At 34.2% G+C, this 22,678-nt stretch overlaps 1 protein-coding gene and 3 long non-coding RNA genes across 6 annotated transcripts; 1 reads left to right on the top strand and 3 right to left on the bottom strand.

The window, feature by feature from the left end:
* Positions 1-1,208: 1,208 nt before the first annotated feature.
* Positions 1,209-2,598, bottom strand: LOC135076588 (uncharacterized). Of its 2 annotated transcripts, none has more exons than XR_010258318.1 (4): positions 2,267-2,598; positions 1,891-2,183; positions 1,727-1,789; positions 1,209-1,519 (listed from the first exon to the last, which is right to left on the bottom strand). It is a non-coding gene; the product is annotated as an uncharacterized LOC135076588 (long non-coding RNA). The 2 variants fall into 2 exon arrangements; XR_010258317.1 differs by having other exon boundaries at positions 2,271-2,596.
* Positions 2,599-4,063: 1,465 nt separating this feature from the next.
* LOC135076587 (uncharacterized) lies at positions 4,064-5,263 on the bottom strand. The gene is made up of 5 exons (XR_010258316.1): positions 4,942-5,263; positions 4,751-4,857; positions 4,535-4,631; positions 4,379-4,441; positions 4,064-4,182 (listed from the first exon to the last, which is right to left on the bottom strand). It is a non-coding gene; the product is annotated as an uncharacterized LOC135076587 (long non-coding RNA).
* Positions 5,264-6,453: 1,190 nt separating this feature from the next.
* On the bottom strand, positions 6,454-7,580 carry LOC135076586 (uncharacterized). Its single transcript, XR_010258315.1, has 2 exons — positions 6,959-7,580; positions 6,454-6,672 (listed from the first exon to the last, which is right to left on the bottom strand). It is a non-coding gene; the product is annotated as an uncharacterized LOC135076586 (long non-coding RNA).
* Positions 7,581-10,697: 3,117 nt separating this feature from the next.
* On the top strand, positions 10,698-22,675 carry LOC135077009 (AP-1 complex subunit sigma-2). Of its 2 annotated transcripts, none has more exons than XM_063971602.1 (5): positions 10,698-10,866; positions 11,013-11,191; positions 11,838-11,946; positions 12,918-13,055; positions 19,584-21,306. In XM_063971602.1, exons 1-5 carry the CDS (start codon positions 10,864-10,866, stop codon positions 19,626-19,628), a joined length of 474 nt encoding a protein of 157 aa, XP_063827672.1. In that variant the 5' UTR covers positions 10,698-10,863; the 3' UTR covers positions 19,629-21,306. The 2 variants fall into 2 exon arrangements, with proteins under 2 accessions (XP_063827672.1, XP_063827671.1); XM_063971601.1 differs by lacking the exon at positions 19,584-21,306 and adding an exon at positions 21,670-22,675 and having other exon boundaries at positions 10,700-10,866.
* Positions 22,676-22,678: the final 3 nt, after the last annotated feature.

The following is a 22,678-nucleotide window of genomic DNA, read 5'->3' as shown; positions in this document are numbered from 1 at the left end:
GTAGAAGAAAAGGCTCTGCTGCTTAATGGTTGGCGTAAGTCTACGACGTTATCATATAAACCGGCGTGGAACCGCTGGGTGAAATGGTGCGCGGAGAATAATGTCACAGTTTCAACTCCCTTGGCTAAAGACCTGGCAAAGTTTCTAGCACATCTTCATTTGACAGAGAAATTGGCGCCTGCTACAATTCATTTGCACAAGTCGGTAATATCGACTATATGCGAACCTCATGTAGGTAAAAAATTAAGCGAGGACATCTTCGTAAGACAGGTACTAAAATCTATTACACTTACACGACCAAGAGTTAAAAAAGTGCCAATTTGGGATCCGCAGCTTGTAGTCCAGTGGCTTAAAGACAATAATCCAGAAGTTGTCTCTTTATTCGAGGCAAACCGACGCTGTGCAACGATTTTATTGCTTGTGTCAGGTAGACGTATTCATGATTTGACACTTTTAAACGTGATCATTTGGAGCATGACGGCTCCAATATTATACTATGGCCAACTTTTGGCTCGAAGACTGACACCACCCGGCATCAGCAATCGGGGTGGAAGCTGATCCCCCACGAAAATCAAATGTTGGACCCAGTGTATTGGATACATAAGGTCATCGAATTATCAGCTACGAGAAGAGGCTCACTTCAGCAACTTTTTATTACAACCCAAGGTAAGGCGAAGCCTGCTTCCAGGACAGTAATTGCTAATTGGATAAGAACTATTTTTAAGGCCGCAGGTATTGATGCTAGCCCAGCAGGGCTAAGATGCGCGCCGTGATAAACTGCTATCGCGGCGTTATATCGATTTTGACGTCACTATATCGTTTTATCTACCGGCGCTAACATGGCACCCCGAAAATTATCATGTCATCTGTCAAAATGTGATAGTGATAGATTTGTTTTTTTTTTTGTGATAAACCTGGCAAGCCCTAACATGAAGCGCTAACTATATCATATTTTGACATCACGATAGGATAGGATGTGGTGTTTTTATCGTCCTCGATCCCACAGATTAGAGAGTATGTCTAAAGACAGATAGGAAACGGCCCTAGTATTGGTTAAACGATAAACAAACTGGTACCGAGCTAGATTGTCCAGTAGGTGGCGCTGAATACAATATGGCTTCTGCCGCCCACAGATTAAATATACCTGTCATACTTTTTTATGATCCGTTCCTTTTCATGTATTGCGGTTAAAAATAAAACTATTGAAGTATCAAATGAAACTTTATTGATGAAATATAACATGAAATATTTTGTTTACGAAAATCAATAAGCATTAAAACTATTGGATTTTAAAAGATTACAGTTACTGTTGTGATTACAGTAGGTACATTGTTTTAGTTTTTACATAATGTACTCACGGCTTGACATTTGTATGTAACTCATACAAAATAAGTTGCGTTATGACTTACAGTAAAATAGTTTTTAATGTTCTCCATAAATTCACACGTTCACTCTCACTTTGGTTCTGTCCAATCCAATAGCCACTGTAAGCAGGCCAGATCTACACGTTTCTCACCACCTGTAAAATATATGAAATATTTGTAAATTAAGAGCAAAAAGATGCACATGTCACCGTAAGACTGTAATCTCCTACATCATCTACATTCTACACTAATATTATAAAGAGTACAGCAGATGAACAAGTGATCTGTCTTATCTACCATACCTACTTACTGTCTGTTTTGTTTCTAGATTTGCACTACTTTGTTAAATAAAATTAATTTACCTTGTCAAATGTGTACTTGTCAATCAATTACATGTACATTCACAGAATCTGGATTCCACCAATCTGTAATTAAATAATTAACTTTTATTTGATCCTAGTTGAAAAGCGTCAGAGGATAGTGTTAGAATAATTTTGAGGGTGTTTTAAATTTTAAAGGTACTTACCAAATGTTCTTATCAACAGAAGTTAATATTCATCTAATACAAATCTTCCTAATTTAATGCATTTATGTCATGGCATAACTTGCAAATGAAATGAGTTCATCGTTTGTAATCAAGCATTCTTGGTCTGGTTTTATTGCTTATATAGGTTTCTTCTAAACTTATTTGAATAGGAAGTAAAGGTTGGTTCATCTGGATTTTAAGTAACAGTTGACAATAATGATCAGCACCGGTGATTCCATAGCAAGCACTTTTATTGTAATTGCAGCTTAACACCTTATAAGTTCGATATTAACCTGAAACAAATAGGTACTTAGATTCACTGTATAAAACACGTATCATCATTCACTGTGTCCTGCAATCTATGCCTGCAATGTACCTACGTGTATTGTATTTTGGGTCCAAACTACAAAGTATGTTGTTACTCCATGAAACGATCCATATTTAGTTTCCATTGATTTAAATGGAGTTATGAATGATATTGTAATGAAGATTTAATCCTTTGTGTGGTTCAATACTTGATAAAACATGATGTTGCTGCAAGCTGCAAATTGCAATAACCTTTCTCGAGTGGATATCTTAGTTGATAAATTTCTTCTTAAAACAAACATCAATCCAACTGGCAATCCATGCACATGTAGTTCTTATTAATATTTATTGAGAAATTATTGATTTTAATTAGATAAAATTTGTTTAAAGAAAAACACGTTTTTTCGATGAAAATTTTTGACGTTTTTTTTTTTTAATAATGTCACAGTTGTAGACTTGAGATGGAACTAAATTGATTAAAGTGAAAATTACGACTTTGAATTAATACACTTTTAAATAATCATTTCATTTATAGAATGCAAATAGATTCAATAAAATAATTTATAAATAAAAGTTGAAGTTGTAATTCGAAAATGTTTACTAACTTGATTCCAGACACGCAAAAGACCATTGTCGCATAAAGAACAACTATAAAAAAAGTCACTTCCTCTCGGAACTGTCAAAAAAATTCACTCTCTATGGAGCTGTCAAACTCTATGGCGTTTCCACCACAGATTAGAGAGTATGTCTAAAGACAGATAGGAAACGGCCCTAGTATTGGTTGAACGATAAACAAACTGGTACCGAGCTAGATTGTCCAGTAGGTGGCGCTGAATACAATATGGCGTCTGCCGCCCACAGATTAAATATACCTGTCATACTTTTTTATGATCCGTTCCTTTTCATGTATTGCGGTTAAAAATAAAACTATTGAAGTATCAAATGAAACTTTATTGATGAAATATAACATGAAATATTTTGTTTACGAAAATCAATAAGCATTAAAACTATTGGATTTTAAAAGATTACAGTTACTATTGTGATTACAGTACATTGTTTTAGTTTTTATAGCCTGACCAGGAACATAAAAACCCTGGCATAGAGGCGCTTCAATTGCATTTGATAGTGCAACACTGAGTACAGTCGTACCTGTGTTAAATTAATAGGCTAACTTTATGTATCAGGATTCAGGATTACGGGCTAATTTGATATTTTCATAAATTAACGAGAAAATATTATTATAGGTAACCTGGTTTAAATAAATTAAATGAAACCATCAATCGAGCTAGTAGGATTTATTTTATTATTCATTCATAATCAAATTCAGAACTTGAATATTTAACTGCAATGTCTGCTCATGAACGCTTCAAACTCGGTACTTCTTTCCCAATTCCATAAAATTCAACACTTAGAAAGTGACAAAAAACTTTAAAATAGGTAGTTGAAACAAACCACAGCTAATTTTCATAGTGGACTGTACTATACGATAAACATGTCAGTCAATTTGACAACCTGTGTTGGAAACATTATTCAATGAAAATATTGTCCGAACCCTTGGTATTTCTCTTCGACAAATACTTTAACACATTGCGAACCACTTTTCTTTCACGACTATAAAAAGATTTTAGCAATTTCATTCACAAAATCAATTGCGCACATTTAAAATAAAGTTTGTTTACACTTTGACAGCAATAGACTGACATGCAAGGTGACATGTCAATGAAGTTTTCAGTTACTGTTGCCATTAAAAGAAATTAGTACCATTAGTTTTCCGCAACATGGCGAGGGTTTTTATGTTCCTGGTCAGGCTATACATAATGTACTCACGGCTTGACATTTGTATGTAACTCATACAAAATAAGTTGCGTTATGACTTATAGTAAAATAGTTTAATGTTCTCCATAAATTCACACGTTCACTCTCACTTTGGTTCTGTCCAATCCAATAGCCACTGTAAGCAGACCAGATCTACACGTTTCTCACCACCTGTAAAATATATGAAATATTTGTAAATTTAGAGCAAAAAGATGCACATGTCACCGTAAGACTGTAATCTCCTACATTCTACGCTAATATTATAGAGTACAGCCGATAAACAAGTGATCTGTCTTATCTACCATACCTACCTACTGTCTGTTTTGTTTCTAGATTTGCACTACTTTGTTAAATAAAATTAATTTACCTTGTCAAATGTGCACTTTTCAATCAATTACATGTACATTCACAGAATCTGGATTCCACCAATCTGTAATTAAATAATTAACTTTTAGGTCTTTCTATTTGATATCAATAAAGTTAGAATCATTTTGAGGGTGTTTTAAATTTTAAAGGTATTTACCAAATGTTCTTATCAACAGAAGTTGTTTTAATTGTTATCTGGGTAATTCATCCAATACAAATCTTTCTAATTTAATGCATTTATGTCATGGCATAACCTGCAAATGAAATGAGTTCATCGTTTGTAATCAAGCATTCTTGGTCTGGTTTTATTGCTTATATAGGTTTCTTCTAAAGTTATTTGAATAGGAAGTAAAGGTTGTGTATCATTTTGTACCAAATAAATATTTTTTCTTTCTTTCTTTCAGCACCGGTGATTCCATAGCAAGCACTTTTATTATAATTGCAGCTTAACACCTTATAAGTTCGAAGTTCGATATTAACCTGAAACAAATAGGTACTTAGATTCACTGTATAAAACACGTATCATTCACTGTGTCCTGCAATCTATGCCTGCAATGTACCTACGTGTATTGTATTTTGGGTCCAAACTCCAAAGTATGTTGTTACTCCATGAAACGATCCATATTTAGTTTCCATTGATTTAAATGGAGTTATGAATGATATTGTAATGAAGATTTAATCCTTTGTGTGGTTCAATACTTGATAAAACATGATGTTGCTGCAAGCTGCAATAACCTTTCTCGAGTCTTACTTGAGAGAAATTTCTTCTTAAACAAAAATCAATCCAACAGGCAATCCATGCACATGTAGTTCTTACTAATAATGAATATGATTTTAATTAGATAAAATTTGTAGAAAAACACGTTTTTTCGATGAAAATTTTTGACGTTTATTTTTTTAATAATGTCACAGTTGTAGACTTGAGAAGTTGAGACGGAACTAAAGTGATTAAAGTGAAAATTACGACTTTGTATTAATATACTTTTAAATAATCATTTCATTTATAGAATGCAAATAGATTCAATAAAATAATTTATAAATAAAAGTTGAGTTGTAATTCGAAAATGTTTACTAACTTGATTCCAGACACGCAAAAGACCATTGTCGCATACAAAGGATAACTATAAAAAAAGTCACTTCCTCTCGGAACTGTCAAAAAAATTCACTCTCTATGGAGCTGTCAAACTCTATGGCGTTTCCACCCCGATGGTAAATGACATTTTACGACTAATTTGAGGCTAGTAAAATTCAAAGAAAGGAATCTAGCACCTTTGTGATACTTTTACTTCTAGGTGGAGATTGAGTTCTAGTTCAAGAGTTTATCAGTGTGAGGCGAATCTTGCGACAGTTTATAATCGCTAGCTGCAAAATCTTAGTGCTCCCACAGTCCCACCCACATATTAATTATTACATTACCTACCTTGTAAAATAACCATTACTTACCTACTTAGGTAGGCAGTCAACAGTACATCAGACAATACTTATTAAGTTGCAAATGTCGTGAGATACCCCACAGTGTTTAGCTTGATTTAAGTACCTACTGTCATCTGTACATAATCTTGTAAAATTATTGAAAATGGGGCGGAATGTGGTGACCGAGCTTCTTGTGTCTACATCAAACAGTGGCAAGGTCATTGTCAGAAATTAGCATTGGGTGGGATGTGTAATCAAACTTGCTATAATAACAATGAGAATAAATGAATTTTACTAATTTTATAACTTGATGGTGATACCATACATACATTCCACATTAGGCTATCAATCTAATTTCTCCATGTGGTCTTTTTTAAGGGCTTTAATGTGACAGGATGATAATCTTGTACAATTTATTCCATTATAATAAATTCATCATCATCTCAGCCATAGGACGTCCACTGCTGAACTTAGGCCTCCCCCAATGCTTTCCATGTTGCCCGATGGGGCAGCAAGGTTCTGGGGTGGAGGCCGGGTACCGGAATACGCAGCGTGGGACGTCCACCCAGAAGGTGGACCGACGACATCATAATGGTAGCAGAAAGGCGCTGGACGCAGGCAATAAATTCATTATTGCAGTGTAATTTCAAAATAATTCAACCATTATTTACAAAATCTTTATTTGGAAAACTTTTGTTTTACAATAGCTATTTATAATTTCAAATACAAACAGAATTCCATGAATTGGTTAGCCTAGCCAGTACCCTTGAAGTTTTTCTTGCTGATTGTTATTGTAAATTTTCATGATAGTGAGCAAGACTTGATTATGTCTGCTTTAGAATGAAATAATCACTCATAATCCCACACTTCTTCATCCACTGTCTGAAAAAAGAAAGAATATTATTTAAACACAATTATAAATATTACAATTACATAAACAGTTCATAAATAGAAACATTTACTTAATCCTATTTGTATTTTAAGTTTACATACAAAATATTGATCACAGTATTATTACACGGTGAAAGAACTATGTGAAATAAATATAGGAAAGAAGGTGAAAGCTTATTTGTAGGAATAAAGATATTTCTCCTTTTCTCCGGTGCTGTTACTTATGAAAATCAAGATCTGCGGAGTATAGCTAATATTTTAGACTTTAGGTACTTACTTTGCTACTTATGAGTGTAACTTTATTTCTCAAATCTCAATAAACTTTCTGACTGCTTCATGTAAGTTGAATAATTACTGTAAACCTCGCATTATGGGGTAGGTAGTGGAGTTCGGTTATTCTGTTAATTTTGAAGACTTCATTCTTTAATACTATCGGTATGATTAGGAATTCTTCATTGTTTTTCTTTAACTTGGTTATCTCTTCGTTTGATATTTTCCGTACTTTAGAAATATTAAAAATAAGACTGGAAACATAAAAATACAATTTTAAAAACACAAACAAATACAATCAAGCAGTCATGTAATGTCAACAAAATTGACATAACTTTTTTTTAATGACGTTCTCACTGCTTTAAGATATGTGTTTTTAGCCGAATTAGTAGCAGAAATGAACGAGATTGAACGAATGAGCTAAAATATTTCAAGGTTGGCCAACATAATAACGCAATTTTTTCTTAATATGGCAACAATTCGGTTATCACGCGATAGCGGTCGATAGACTTTTCTATCGATGGTCCCATGTTAGGGAAAATGATAAAATTATCTACGTGATCGAAAATTGTCTTATCATATCATGTCATTGTCGATGCGCGCATCTTAGGCCTACAGGAAGCAGTAGATCAGCTGTTGCATCGCTCAATTGGCTTTGCAATGTTCCAATTGACAAAATTCTTAAAAAAGGTAATTGGAATCAGGCTTCGACCTTTCTTAAACATTATTGTAGGGAAATTAGAAATACTAGGAGTAATCAATTTATCAACATGTCAAATTTATTTTTACCTTTAGATGATTAGATAATGCTAATAACTAATAACCATAATATTATAAATATTTGCTTTTTTTATGAAGAGTTGAAATAAAGTTTAGTTTTCTTTATTTAATGTGTTATAATTTTGTACCTTAAACTAAATTAATTTACATATATGTGGACCGTTATGGTCAAAGCGCTAATCATCTATCCCTCACCAGGTGTTAACAGACATTTCTCACCCATTCCCCCGGACAAGGCGAGGAAGCACAATGTAGAGGTTTTACCTTCCAATAAAACCGCCATTGTGCTCCGAGCCTTGTCCGGGCATTTTATTGCCCCTGGTGAGAGCAATGAGCGATGGACGGCCGCCATGATGGGCGCCCACACTTGGTGGAGGGGATGATTCGCGCGGTTTGTAGTCTATGTTGCAGGAAAAAGGGCGGGAAACCAGTGTTGCCAGACGAAAAAACCTGTTAAAACGATGAAATCAGCAATAGCTCTCTCACCCATTCCCCCGGACAAGGCTCGGAGCACAATGGCGGTTTTATTGGAAGGTAAAACCTCTACATTGTCAGAAACGGCCTTAGATTCCTGGGCACAGCAGTAAAGTATCAAAATTAATCTCTTACTTTTTGAATACATAAATATTAATTAGATTGTAATGGACACTTGAGGATTAGAAAATGAAATAATAAAAGTCTTTTATATGTATTCCATAATACTGTGACGACATCCGGACATTTTAGGGCGTGGCCTGCTCCATATCCTATGAAGTTCCATAATTTGTGTCGATAAAATCTATGTAAAATCGGCACAAGGCAATGCCGTACTTCATTGTTAGGAATCCACGTAATAGTGATGTTGACTGCGGTCATCATAGACAATAAGATACCGATCTTGTAAATAAAAAAAATCGTCCAAATTGCTACAGTATGACTAGATTTTAATTAAAAGTTAAAAATATATTGCACGATACTACAAGAAGCTATCTAATGTGTCCAACTGGTCTAAAAGGTCATGAATAAAATAAAAAGAATTGTGATCATAATACTGATATTGACAATGACAACAATATGGGATCATCTTTTTAATATATCTGTAACAGTTTCAAAATCCGATGAAAAATCCAATGCCGCTTAAAGTGAGAGAAATGTCTAAAGTTCTAATAGAATTGAAAGTTTTATTCGCTCAAAATGCTTATAACAATAATTGATAATACATTTCAAATATTAAGTACCTTTATAATGTATCGATAGAACCAAAATGATGTCCTCTCAGCTTGGAAAGGGAAAACCCAGGATTGGGGGAGCGCTCCAGGCAATTTTCAGAACATTTCATAGGTGGTAGTAAATAATATTTATTTTATTATTAAAATTGAATATTTTGATATTGATAAAATTGAATATACCTTTCGATTCAAATACCGAATATTTTTAATCGATAAAAATTATCGAGAATTGTTAATAATATTCTCTTAAAAGTTGTTCAATCCCTAGTCATGCATAGACTAAGACGGTAACCATGGAGATAGTTAGTTTGGTAAGTCACGTGTTAAATGTCAAGAGTGGAAAGTAAACATAGGATTCATGTTATTTATTTACGTGCAAAATGTAAGTAAGTAAATCATAAAAGTGGAACGCCGAGCTATTTCCAAAACCCGTCCAATATTATAATACAATTTGGCTGCGACAACTACAATACAGAAAATCTCCCAAATCGATGTGCATACAATATTATAATACAATACTAGTAAGTAAGAGGTTATGATAACAATATTGCTATCAATAACTTTATAGAATTGGTCCGCCAGGAATAATTGTTCTAACATAAAGATTTGTGTCATTTAGAACCTAGAAAGTATTTTTTCGGCACTGTTGATCTAACGGCGAACAATGTATGGAGAACGAACATTGTCCTTTATAACAAAAAATAAAACAATTCATTTTCATATTATTGTAATATGGATATTTATAACATTAGATTCTTCTTTTTCATTATATAACTGACTTTGAATCACAATCCAAAAGTATATTAATATGCCCGTATACATTAATGCTACTATTAAGTATAGTGCACCAAAAGATGAATGACCAAAATACATTGCTTCAATACTAACAACAAAGGCTAATATCAAACTGACTATCATATAAAATATCATAGTCCACAAATATATTGTAAATAACTTCTTTAGTCGTATGATTCCCGCCACACATAACGTAACGTGACATGAGAATACTACAATACCAAGAACACCGTAGATGTATCCTATCACCGCTGCTTCAGACAAAGGTATCCCTCGTTCTTGAAAAATATCGTTACCCACTGGTGTAGTAAGCAATAAGCATATCACTGTAGGCAAAAGCCCTAAAGTGGCTATTAGGAAAGTCCCTGTTCTTAAAGGTATGCAATAACAACAGTTGTAAAATATTGGACAATAGTAACCCAACGAATTTTTCTTCATAATTTGATATTAATGCTCATAGTTTACTTTCTTTCTTCAAAACATTGTACCTATTAGCAAAAATCGTCTCTGATTGCTGCATTTGCTGCTGACTTGGCTGGTGACGATTGACAAATAATGCCAAAAAGACAGTCTATTTCTTTTTCAGTTTTTATTTCGTTAAATCGTCGGTGTAGAAATCCTTGGGAGATGCCTTCAGTGGTCCACTAGGTCCAGGGTCCAGCAGTGGACATCATTCGGCTAAAACGAACGAAGAAACACAAAAAACCGTTTCCGCGTTATGTAGGCCACGTTGAGTTGGCCAGTCTTTTTTTATACTTTCATCGAACTCTTGAATGGTTTCGCCCCTAGAAATTATCAGATTCTTAAGAATAGACGTTAAGAAGTGGAATGTATAAGATTTTGTTGTGGAAGAAAAGTGTTCACCAGAATATCACGCAAACGAACAATTGACTTGTACTCAAAGCCGTGAAACATCATAAAAAAAATTAGGAGATCTGTGGGCTGGGCTGTGCTGTCAAAAAGCTGTCAAATTCGTCAAAATTTGATTCACAAAAAATCCGAGCAGTGGGTTTTTTTACCGAAAATTTACATTTTACAGAAATGTAAAGAAAGAAACAAGCATCGGTTCAAACATTCCACTTTGAGTATTATTACTGTGCTGTAAAAGTTGCAAGAACAACTTCTAAAAATGGTAAAAATTGATTCTTGAAGCTTGACAACTTTGTAGCCTTTTTTGCTCGTTTGCTACTTAATCTAAGTACGTAGCATAACTTGGAATTAATGAAGTAATGATTAAAGCTTATTTATTCTGTAGATAAATAATGTATATTGTTTCAGATGCAATTCATGTTATTATTCAGCCGACAAGGCAAGCTCCGTCTGCAAAAATGGTACGTGGCTCATCCAGACAAGTTAAAAAAGAAGATAACTCGCGAGCTGATCACCACAGTCCTGGCGCGCAAGCCTAAGATGTGCTCCTTTCTTGAGTGGAAAGATGTGAAAGTTGTTTACAAAAGGTGAGGAAAAACAATATTTTCATTTTGATAACATTATTGTTCTAATCTACAGTTTCGATAAAAATTACTACAAAATTAGGTGATATTGAATCAGAATAGCCTGTAACAGTGACGAGGCTTTATTTTATTTCAGTTAATTCACTTGGGTGAGGTAGATCCAGCCCAGTGTTTGTTAATCACATTATTGCTTCATTGTGCTTTAAAAATTAACACTTAAGCTTTATATGAATGTGGTCACGACTCATTCAACTGAGCAGGAAAAATACATAGAAGTTCATACAGAAAGTCATATCAAAAATACTGTTTAATTTTATTTATTTTAATGTTTGGGATGCGTAACTGCCTAGCTCGCATAAATATTTATAACTATGTATTTTGAAAACCTGTAAACCTTTGAAAAAGAGGCTGACAATAGTGTCTGAGTTTCTTGCGCTGCTTCTTCTCAGCACTGGCCCATTTATTGTCCTGAAGCAGTGGTAGGGTTAATACTGGGACATGTAAAAGTGCTTTTTTAAAACCTACTTACAGAAATAAATGAGTTTTACTGAGTTTTTTTTTACTAACAATCTGATTCTGTGCCATTATCAAATTATTTGTTTATTTATACAAATAGGCACTTACTGAAGGCAACCGCACTATTTCACAGATACGCCTCCCTGTACTTCTGCTGCGCCATGGAGCAGGAGGACAATGAGCTGCTGACACTGGAGCTCATCCACCGCTACGTGGAGCTGCTCGACAAGTACTTTGGCAGTGTAAGTTACGTTACAAACTCATAGAAATAACTCATTAGAGACACGATTATAAATAAACTAGCTTTTGCCCGTGTTCACCTGCGTGAAATTTTGTGTCACAGATTGGCATAAATTATAGCCTATATGTTAATCTGGGTTACAAACAATAATACTATAAAGTTTCAACAAAATCTGTTCAGTAGTTTTTGCGTGAAAGAGTAACAAACATCCAGACATAAAAACTTTCGCATTTATAATATTAGTAGGATAGTCACATAAGTGAATCAATAAATAAAAAAGTTTAATATTAATAATGAAATGTAATTAACTTTGCAGGGTGGCTTTCTTTCAGTGTGTTTCCCAACCAAAATACTTTGCAGCTTTACTAGGTTGTTCATTATTAAAAGATTTCATCACTATTAAACATTAACAGCCAGTATTCAGAATAATCTCCTCAGTAGGGAAGATTTCATCAGTAGAAGTGTCAATTTTCATACTGGCTTGTCTTTCATAGCTTTTTGCAAACATAAACAGGTGTTTTCTAGGTCCAAAATCATCTCTTCCTATCACAAGTCATTAAAATTAGTCCAGCCCTTAGCATGTTGTTGTATCGTACAGTTACCTTTGATTCAATAATTTATTAGCATTTATTAAATGGAGAGAGAATTTACTGAAATATCCCTTTTAAGAACTCAAAAAAAAAGTAAGACAAAACATCTGATTATGACCCAAGTCGATTGCAGATATAAAATGGAGAATTTTTTTTTAAATGCATTCAGTTTTTATTGCATTAAATCTTCGGTGTAGAAATCCTTGGGAGATACCTTCAGTGGTCCTCTAGGTCCAACAGTGGACATCATTTGGCTAAAACGAACGAAGAAACATAAAAAACCGTTTCAGCGTTAGGCCACGTTGGGTTGACCGGTCTTGTCTTTTTGTCGTCTTGTTTTTTATACTTTCTCGAACTCCAGAATGGTTTCGTCACATTCCAGGTGTGCGAGCTGGACATCATCTTCAACTTCGAGAAGGCGTACTTCATCCTGGACGAGCTGGTGCTGGGCGGCGAGCTGCAGGAGACGTCCAAGAAAAACGTGTTGAAGGCCATCGCCGCGCAGGACCTGTTGCAGGAGGTCAGTAGCCAGGACAACGAGCTTGTCTAAGGGGCCGTTGTATTGCAACTATGCTGGAAACGACCTGTCTTGACTGTGGAAATATACCAGTAAAAATCCACTTGTATAAGATTTATACTCATACAAGAGGTCATCGCATTTAAACGCGTATAAAAGGGGACAAACTGTGAACTTTTTGCGACAAAACGTCCTTTCAAATCCCATAAACATATCCCAAAATTCATCAATATTGAATCTAAAGTTTTTAATATGACAGAGTTATTTTCATATTTACAATAATTGTTATTGTTAGAACTATCATCTCCATATAAGTTACTCATTTTCATTCAAGGATAAAACCAATAAAATGTGGTGTAGTAACAAAACTCTCCAACCATGGCACCAAGTGGTTATGGAAAATTTAACAGTCAATAATCAAGATAGATCGTTTCTATATGCATAGGGGGATGGAGCAATATTTGAATACTTAGCAGAACAGAAGAGAAGACATTCTTATGTAGTGTTGATGTCGTAGTCGGATTGTATAATCCGCCGTTTTACATTACCACTAGGCATTTTACATTACAGCTCTGTTTTGTAATACGGCGGTTCAACGTTTAGGCGGATTGAATACGGCTGAATGAAAATCCGCTGGAATGTATTCGGCGCCAAACGTTCTTCAATACGGCTAGCCGTAATGTAAAACAGCGCGTCATTACCCGCCGCTTTGACAGTTTTTAGTTCAAATTTTCAACACCGTGGCGCTGCCTGACATAACAACAACAATGGCGTCGGATGCAGAAAATGTGTTGCTAAATTACGGGGTTATTTCTGAATCTAATAAAGAAAAGTTATAAATATGTGTGTCGACAGTTAGTTTAACAACAGTTTTAACTTGCAATTGAAGAATTTCTATTCTTCACAATGTGGAACAGTCAAAAAACCGTGGACAAGGGACCGAGTTTTGGAGGTTATAGCCCACATCAAAACCGCTAAAGTGGCTATGGATTCTGGTGTTCGGCGGAATCCTACTCAATATTAATGGAGCAAAAAGTATGGTATTATGACAGTGGCCGGTGAAGATTTTGAGATATCTTTAATTTTAAAATGTTTGTTTGAACCTTGTGATAGTTGTGATTACTCATTACGTTTAATGACTAAAGCCAAATATTTTATTAAATTATTAACTTTCAAAAAGTTTATTTGTTTTGAGATGGCTGTCCCCTGTGATTTATAAATAAGTATACAAAAAAATTACTGAAGCCAAATATATAATTTAGTATTACTTACAGTAACGAAGATAATAATTCTTACTTAATTACTAAGGAACATCGTGAGAAGAAATGTCTTATTAAAATTTATTTTCATTAAACATTGTTTTATTTTGTAAGTATGGTCACCCTACAATTTAAATAATAGTACGATGCGGCTAAACGTGGGCCGCCGTATTGAAGAACGTATCGCAATGACAATCCGCCTAAACGTTGAACCGCCGTATTACAAAACAGAGCTGTAATGTAAAATGCCTAGTGGTAATGTAAAACGGCGGATTATACAATCCGACTACGACATTGATACTCATCATAATTTTTACACAGAATGTCTGTTCTTCAGGGGTGCTCGAATTTTAACCAGTTATAAAATTATTCTGAATATCGTTTTAATCTGCATGATTGTGCAATTATGTTTTCTATGAACACTAACTTCATTTGTTCCTAATATTATGATACTTACATGATTCTCAATTCCTAATCGTAGTTAATATTTATTTGACAATTTTATCAATTACATCTATCTTTTAAATAGATTTAAAGTAGATATTAAAATTTTAAGAATCCTTTTTTGTCTTAAAGAAAATGATATATTTCAATATAATATAAAAGATTCATTTATTATGAAAACATAAAATTATAAAGGTTTGATAGAATTTAAATTTTTATGACGCAAATAATAGACTAATGGGAAAGTATTTATTCATGAATTATGATCACAATTTAGCTAATTTATTGTAGACGTATACAAGTTACATTTTTAAAACTTTCAATACGGAATCAAATGCCAATAGCTGTAGTCTTAAGGGTTATACTTATTCATTGTATTATTTGAATAGTACATTATGCAATATTTAGTAGACACTATTAAAATTGTGTGTAATTCTCATTTTGCTCAGAAACAAACGAACCTAGTCTACGCATATCTCGATTGTTGTAATGATAAGTGTGAAGTGGACCAGTTTGTTAGGACAGTGGCCTCGGTAGTGCCTTTTCGTTGTATGTTAGAGTCACTAAACTATAGACGTAGGTAGGCACTGCCTTTATAGTATTTAACCGTTAATTATAAAACACATCTAAAACACTAATGTAACAAATTACATATCAAACACATATTGTGCTGTTTTTAGATGTTACAGATATTCCAGTGCACATTATATTTGCTATTTGCACTAGTCACTGAATTTTTACTAATGATATAGTTTATAAAAAGACCAATTAAATTAGAAGCTTTATTAGTGCCTAATAAATTTTGATATTAAAGTAGAAAAAGTTGCTATTTAAATATTATAAAAAATAGTTTATCACTGTTACAATGAAATAATAGTAACCCCCAATAAATTGAAACCTTGCACTGTGCACAAACGAGACACATAGCAAAAATGGTGTGACCGACATTGCGTGTTACTGCATTATTAAGGTGTTTAAATAAATTAGTAACATTTAATAATCGTTAGAGTTTTTGCTCACAGTGACATTAGTAGAAAACACATAAAAATTGCATTTTATATTAAACCCCAATTAATATTTTGTGGTGCATCTATTTAAACATACTAAAGTGAATGCTGATAGTTTATGCTATTCTTAATTCATAAAACTTCTAAATATTTATTTTCTTTGCTAACTATCCTACCAACTGATATCATTACTGATTCGATAGAAAACGGGATTGATGTTTGTTCGAAACAAGGGAGGGAATTCAGGGTATAAAAATATAGGACACAATTCACACTTTGCACTCAAAAAGATGCTGTATTGTGTGGCCAGATAGGGGTTGGGTTACACTGCGCTTGAACTAACAACCTTTGTTATATAAAAAGAGTCCGCGCTACATTGTGGATGGTGATACCTACTCGTAGTGTGCTGAACAGCTTTGTAAAAAAACGGTACACGCATTAACACCGATACTGTCATCATAGACTAAGAGCTAGTGAACGCCAGACCTACGTCATTTTATAAAAGAAAAGCTGAAAGTTTGTACCAAGAAATCTGATTTTTATGCATAATATTTGGGCAATGATTAGAAGTTGTTTTCACATCAGCCAGATAGTTTTTACAGTTCCAACTCCTTGCCAGACAGTTTTTTCAGGATAGCTGCCAAAGCCACGATGACCCAAACTTCATGATTCACCAGCAGTCTAACCTATATTGGAAGCATACGCTGACAAACTTTCAGCTTTTATAAAATGACGTAGGTCTGGCGTTCACTAGCTCATAATCTATCATGTTTTATGTATGCTGAAATACTCGTATAAATTCTTGCACGTTTGTGCTTTGACGTCTGCTATGTTAATGTGTTATTGTACTGTGTTTACAAAACAAGCGTCACAGTACGAGCGTCATTTGTCACTTTGTGACGCGGATTCGTTTCTTAGGCCCGGTTTTCATCAAAGCGGAGAAGAGAGGAGACGAAAAGTGGTTATTCAAACACATCTCTTCTCGTCATCACTTTAATGAAAACCAGGCCTTACACGTCTGCTATAACCCACTGCACTCGCTAATCTTCTTTTGGTGTGATGGATGCATGCTCGGCCAGGACCTGAACGACGGACTCTTGCACTGACCGCGGATGGCACCGCGATACCGAGACTACCTCTACCTACTCGTATTATCCTTCTTGATGTGTAGCTGATTCGTCTAGGCATGATCCATTTAACATTTTCCTCGTCACTGTAGTGTACGGTGACGAGTTAATCATCTGTTAAAAATATTTTGCATCAATATCGATCAATTAGTAAGGTTTTGCTTATCAGACCTGTTTATTGAGGAGTTCTTTTACATTCCTCAGACTACATATTTTACTTTTTATGCCTGGAATAAAGAACTATTCCGCATATAAGCAAATCCAATCATTTTTGGGATCAATGAATCGGGCATTGTCCGCATGTTGATGACTCTGAGCGTCTATAAAGTGTATTGAAATTCATGAATGAAGGTATACGATTGCGCCTGTTTATTCTGACTATGTGGATCCTGCCTCAGACAAAAATGTATAGGTACTATTATTGTCCTAATGTAGCTCAATGGTCAGTTCTGCATGGTCGCTCTTTGTAAATACACCTTATCCTCGTGCATGCATCAATGCTTGTTCAATTTTCCTCATTATATTATATTTATTCATCGGAATCATCTTTATTTATGTATTATATTTATATCCATAGCGTAGCGTGTTGTAGCTGTATCAATAATAACACTGCATGAACATTATCTCACTTACACATTTTAGGACATACAAATCGACTCTTCAAAATCATTTCTAAAGGCGTATTAGAACTTTGTATAGATATATTATTTGTAATATTGTTCTAGACTTCGCCCGAGTGTAAGTTAATATGTACGTTGACGTAGGTCGTATGCATCATATGTAATCTATATGTACGCCATTGTTGCTTCGTTGTGTATGTGTAGTTAACAGTTATTTAATAACCGATTGTATAGGGTACACCGTTTTGCCATGTTCCTAAGCATGCCATCACTAATATCATGCTCATTGACATTCCCTTGCATTTTGGTGTTTTTCTGAAAGATTTCATGTATTATTGTGCGATGATTATGACAAACGATTCACATGTCCTGAAAGTGCGCCTACATACGAAAAAAAAAGTTTTTTCATCAATTCAAATTATGCATTTATTTGAACGTTTATGCGTTGTTACCAAACTAACAACTAACAATAACCCAAGCTTGAGCGCTGTATCACAGATTTTACTCATTGTCCATGATGGTTGGTCTCAGACCTGTAAAATATTTCCATTAATTAAAAATTGACGATTGTCATTGGTTACAAAATCATACCTTGGTATTCGTTGTAAAACAATTTAAATTGGCACCATGATATAGTTGCTCAATAAGTAAATAAACACTTGCTCTGATTGTGGCATGGTGAAACGGTGTACCTGGTGATGGTTTGCTGCTCATGCGTGTATGTATTGGGATGTGGAAATACATTGGTTCGAAGGAAAATTCTGTTTTCTTGCATGTTCCTGTTCCTTTCCTACGTCGTAACACGAGAGGGCTTTGGTAACAACTATCTTTTGAAGAGGCTTCTCTATTTATTTAGAGTAGGTATAATATGCCAGTAAAATAATCTTAACTATCGGCTATGTGCTAGTGAGCCGTATTAAAATCGATCCAACCGTTTTAAAACAAACTGAACTTATTATCTTTCTCGTGCTACGATCCATTTAATGTTAACTGGAAAGCTTTTTAATTTCTTAAGAGGTTGGATTTGTTGAATTTTTCAAATCTTTTTTGACATTCAGGTCTTAATCAACTTAATTAATGTAAATAAAAAATAATAATTTGTTTCGCTCGTGAACTACTAACAATTCCGCAGTAACTCAACATCTAATTACAGCAAGATTAGTAAAAAAGAAATAACTTCTTTCGGAATCAGTATTTTACGTACCTAGGTAGGTATAAAAAACCCCTACGATAACATACTTTTTTTTTAGGATCGGATGATCATATGCCTTTAGAGTAGGCGCACACCATTGATTTTTCGTCGGCCGATAGTTTAGTCGGGCAGTTGATCAGTATGGGCATGTATGGGAGTGCGCACACTACGCCGATTCGATTTGACCGATTCTTCATACAAATTAAAATCGGGCACAACTATCGGCCAACTAAAAATCAACGGTGTGCGCCTACTTTTAAACATGGCCATTTAAAAAGAAAAGTAAGTGACATCACTTCGCAGCGTGTGACATTTGTTGTACTATCGGCCACAGAATTAACTATCCATTTCTGTTTTTGCTCTCGCTCATCAAATGGTGATTCTTTGTGATAGAACGAGACGACATGACTGGAAATGGGTAGTTAACACTTTTGCCGATAGTACGTTCAAGAGATACCACGATCTCATACAAATGTCTCTTGATAGCAATGATTGTATTCTTCTATCAACGCAGGGATAACGTAACGTGTAATCTATACTAATATTATAATGCTGAAGAGTTTGTTTGTTTGTTTTCTTGAACGCGCTAATCTCCGGAACTACTGGTCCGATTTGAAAAATTCTTTCAGTTTTAGATAGCCCATTTATCGAGGAAGGCTATAGGCTATACAACATCACGCTACGATCAATAGGAGCAGAGCAATAATGAAAAATGTTGCGAAAACGGGTTTTTACGCGTACGAAGTCGCGGGCACAGCTAGTGTACCTATACATATACGTGACTTTATAATTATTTTACTTTGAATGCTCCTGCTCTATCAAAGGTTCATGGAATGAGCATTGCTTTATGAGTGGTTATATTAGTTGGAATGGGCTTGCTAGGACGAGACGGTGGATGCGGCGCTGCGCGAGGTGGGACTGCTCTGAGGCTGCGCGTACGCACCCGGGGCTGCGACAAACTAAGCCGCCAAATTTTGACATATTTGAGTAGAACTCTTGCGGGTTTATTACAAAAATAATTAGGGTTTAAATAACAGCGCAATCTAATTGCAATCGTCTCTTCGATCGGTCCTTCTCATTACATTATTGTGTCAACGCGAAATGTGTCAATTGTCACGTTATTTTAAGGCAGTGTTAAGCCTATACCAGTTATTTTTGTAATAAAGCCGTTTAATACAGACAAGAGTATGAACAAACAGAAATTAAGACATTTTTTAAATTAGTAGTAATCATCGTATCTATTGTAAATAATAGTTTGACGCACTGTCGTCCGTACAATAGATTACGGTGAAAGAATATGAAAAAGTTTGTAACGAACGAACCATGTTGTACACACTGTTTTTTGGTTACAGTGCATGCAACGGTTACAGCTCGCTAATGAGTAGGTACCCGCCTAAAAAAGACACGTTTTTTATGGACTTGAATGTACAATTAAGGTTTTATAAATTATAAGAATAAGAATATTTTTATTGATGTAACATTTTATAACTGTAACATTTTATATTGAAATTGTCTGTTTGTTCATATTTTTGGCTAATGTTTTATAGTCCACATAACAGGCAACGAAACCTGTGCCTGATTTTCTTCCCAAACGTGATTCCAATTTATTATTAGGTTAAATATTTTTAAAAATTTATATGTAAAACTAGGTTTCGTATATTATTATCCCTTTGTAATATAAATATAATATGGAATATAATGTATGTAAATATTAATATTTTCGTAAACATGACCAAAGTTTGAAAAATTGTTGATCGATAACTTGCCAGAATAATATGTATATTTTTGTTGTATAATTTAAATTAATTTATATTAGACGTTTAATTTCTTATGAAAATTCGAATTTACAAAATATCGAAATATTTTTACCTATTATGAGTACCTTTGTTTTTATAGATTAAGGTTTTTTGATTATTTTTTTACATAGTTTAATTGCGTTATCATACTTTGTTTTTGATATAATATATTTACTGACCTCTCCATTCGATTTGGAAGATGGTAACCACAGATGTTGGACTACTACTCCAAATAAAGTGCCATTCTGTAATAAAAAGCATTGATTTTCTTTGGAGACAGTATATATACAAGTGACGTTACACATTATATTATTATTTCCATATTGACCACAGTGAAGTGTTAAAGTATATAAAAAGTAGATTCTTTGATGGTGTCTATCTATACCCTATTTCTTATGGTTTTTGTCCTTGTTTTTGCAGTTTATTCTGCGTTATATTCACTGGATTTAAATGTTTATTTTTATAAGTATTAAAGACTAAGAGAGATCTTAAAAAGTACCTTGGTAATTTTATAAACAAAACGAGTACCTATGAAATATTCAGTGTTGTAATATTCCTTTAATTAAAATATATCTTACAAAATATTTTATGATATGACATACCATTTACAAGTAGTTTACTATGAATGTAAATAAGTTAAAAGTAATTTTATATAGCTTAAACGTTTTTTAATATCAGTACATTAGTATATTCGACATGTTGAATGTGCAATATCAATTTAATGCAACTTTGGTGCGCGTTGTGCTGATTTGACAGTTGTCCTTTTTATAAAAATATTATTGCTTAGATTTAATAAACGTGTTATATTACAGTATGTTTTATTTAGATGTCGTACCTTACATTTGATGTCACTGTATAGATGTGAATCTAGAGTAGAACTACACTGAACTGTCCTTTATTTGACAGTGACAGGGGGCCACCGTCTATAGCGGATCGCTAGTTCCGATTTTTGCCACGGTGGAAACCATGTAGTTGAACGAAGATAGTCGTCGGTGGGACATTTCAGTGTAGTTCATCTATACATTGTTTTGTGCTGAATTACTTTTTGGTAACTAATATTTGGATGACGTTGAAGGAGCTATTTTTGTTTTTTGTGGCACATTGCCGAAAAGCGATGGCTCGGTCTAACGCGGCCACGAGCGGCACTGGCTCAGTGATGACCCTTGTTGCAGGAGGAGACGCCGCAGGGCTTCTTCGAGGACCACGGCCTCGGCTAAGCCCCGCCCTCCGTCCGCCGCCCGCGTCTGTGTACGCCTAATAACGCTGCAGATCTACGCGCCACCAGCTATCGTGTAAGCCACGGACACACTATTGTCATAAAATCTAACGTTAAGCATCGTGCATTTAACATCTAAGCGTAAACTCAAAGTAGACCTGTACTAGTGTTATTTTTAGTACACACAAGAAAATATTATAGCCCCAAATTAACAAACATCTGCGATATTTAAAAATATATTTTGTAACAATGTAGAGGCGTAATTAATTAACTTGGGTTCAGTAACCTATTTCGTTTTAGATCTTTTGTAGCTTAGTTTTAGGCACAATTTAGTTTGTGTATGAAACATGTAATACACTGCATTTTTAGTTAAGATTCAAAGGCAGCTACGTACTTAATTTATTAGTTCCATGTCAAATGCACAAATTATTCCCTAATTTTTTGTATCTATCTATTATTCTATTTAATTTTATAACAAAACTACCACAAATCTATCAGACAGACTCTTCTCTGTTACTTCCGAAATGTTTTTATTTGAAGTATTGTAAATATTTATTATGGTCTGTGCCAAAATGATGTATGTTCCATGCTCTTGCTGACTTCCATGTTGACTAGTTATTAATTCAGTGGAAATGTATTGTTATTTCTCGTTTCAAGTTTTACTACATGAGAGTATTTTGTGCATTTATTATAATATCAAAAACTACCTATTAGATTTAAGATGTTCAGTCTAAATAAGTTTCCTATCAACGGCCAGTGCAACTTAAATATTTTATAATGATCCTTCGCACTCGAGAATCCTTCCATATCAAACTTCATATCTAGCCGGTATCACGGATTTGATAAAGCTTTCGTAGACTTTCTACACGCCACTGGAACAAGGGCCTAATTTCAGGACAAATGTACTAGATTTATCACTTGGAATTGAATTTAACTGAAAATAAAGTATTGCGTAACAAAAACGT

This window comes from Ostrinia nubilalis, chromosome 12, assembly GCF_963855985.1.
Source record: "Ostrinia nubilalis chromosome 12, ilOstNubi1.1, whole genome shotgun sequence".
NCBI lineage: Eukaryota > Metazoa > Arthropoda > Insecta > Lepidoptera > Crambidae > Ostrinia > Ostrinia nubilalis.
Note: the sequence above shows the minus strand (reverse complement) of the source record. Positions and strands in the feature narration are given on the sequence as shown.

Excerpts from the sequence above, each read along its gene's own strand:
- LOC135077009 (XM_063971601.1), top strand. Across the intron at positions 11,192-11,837 it reads GTGAAAGTTGTTTACAAAAG|ATACGCCTCCCTGTACTTCT; the intron begins GTGAGGAAAAAC and ends ACTATTTCACAG. Across the intron at positions 11,947-12,917 it reads TCGACAAGTACTTTGGCAGT|GTGTGCGAGCTGGACATCAT; the intron begins GTAAGTTACGTT and ends GTCACATTCCAG.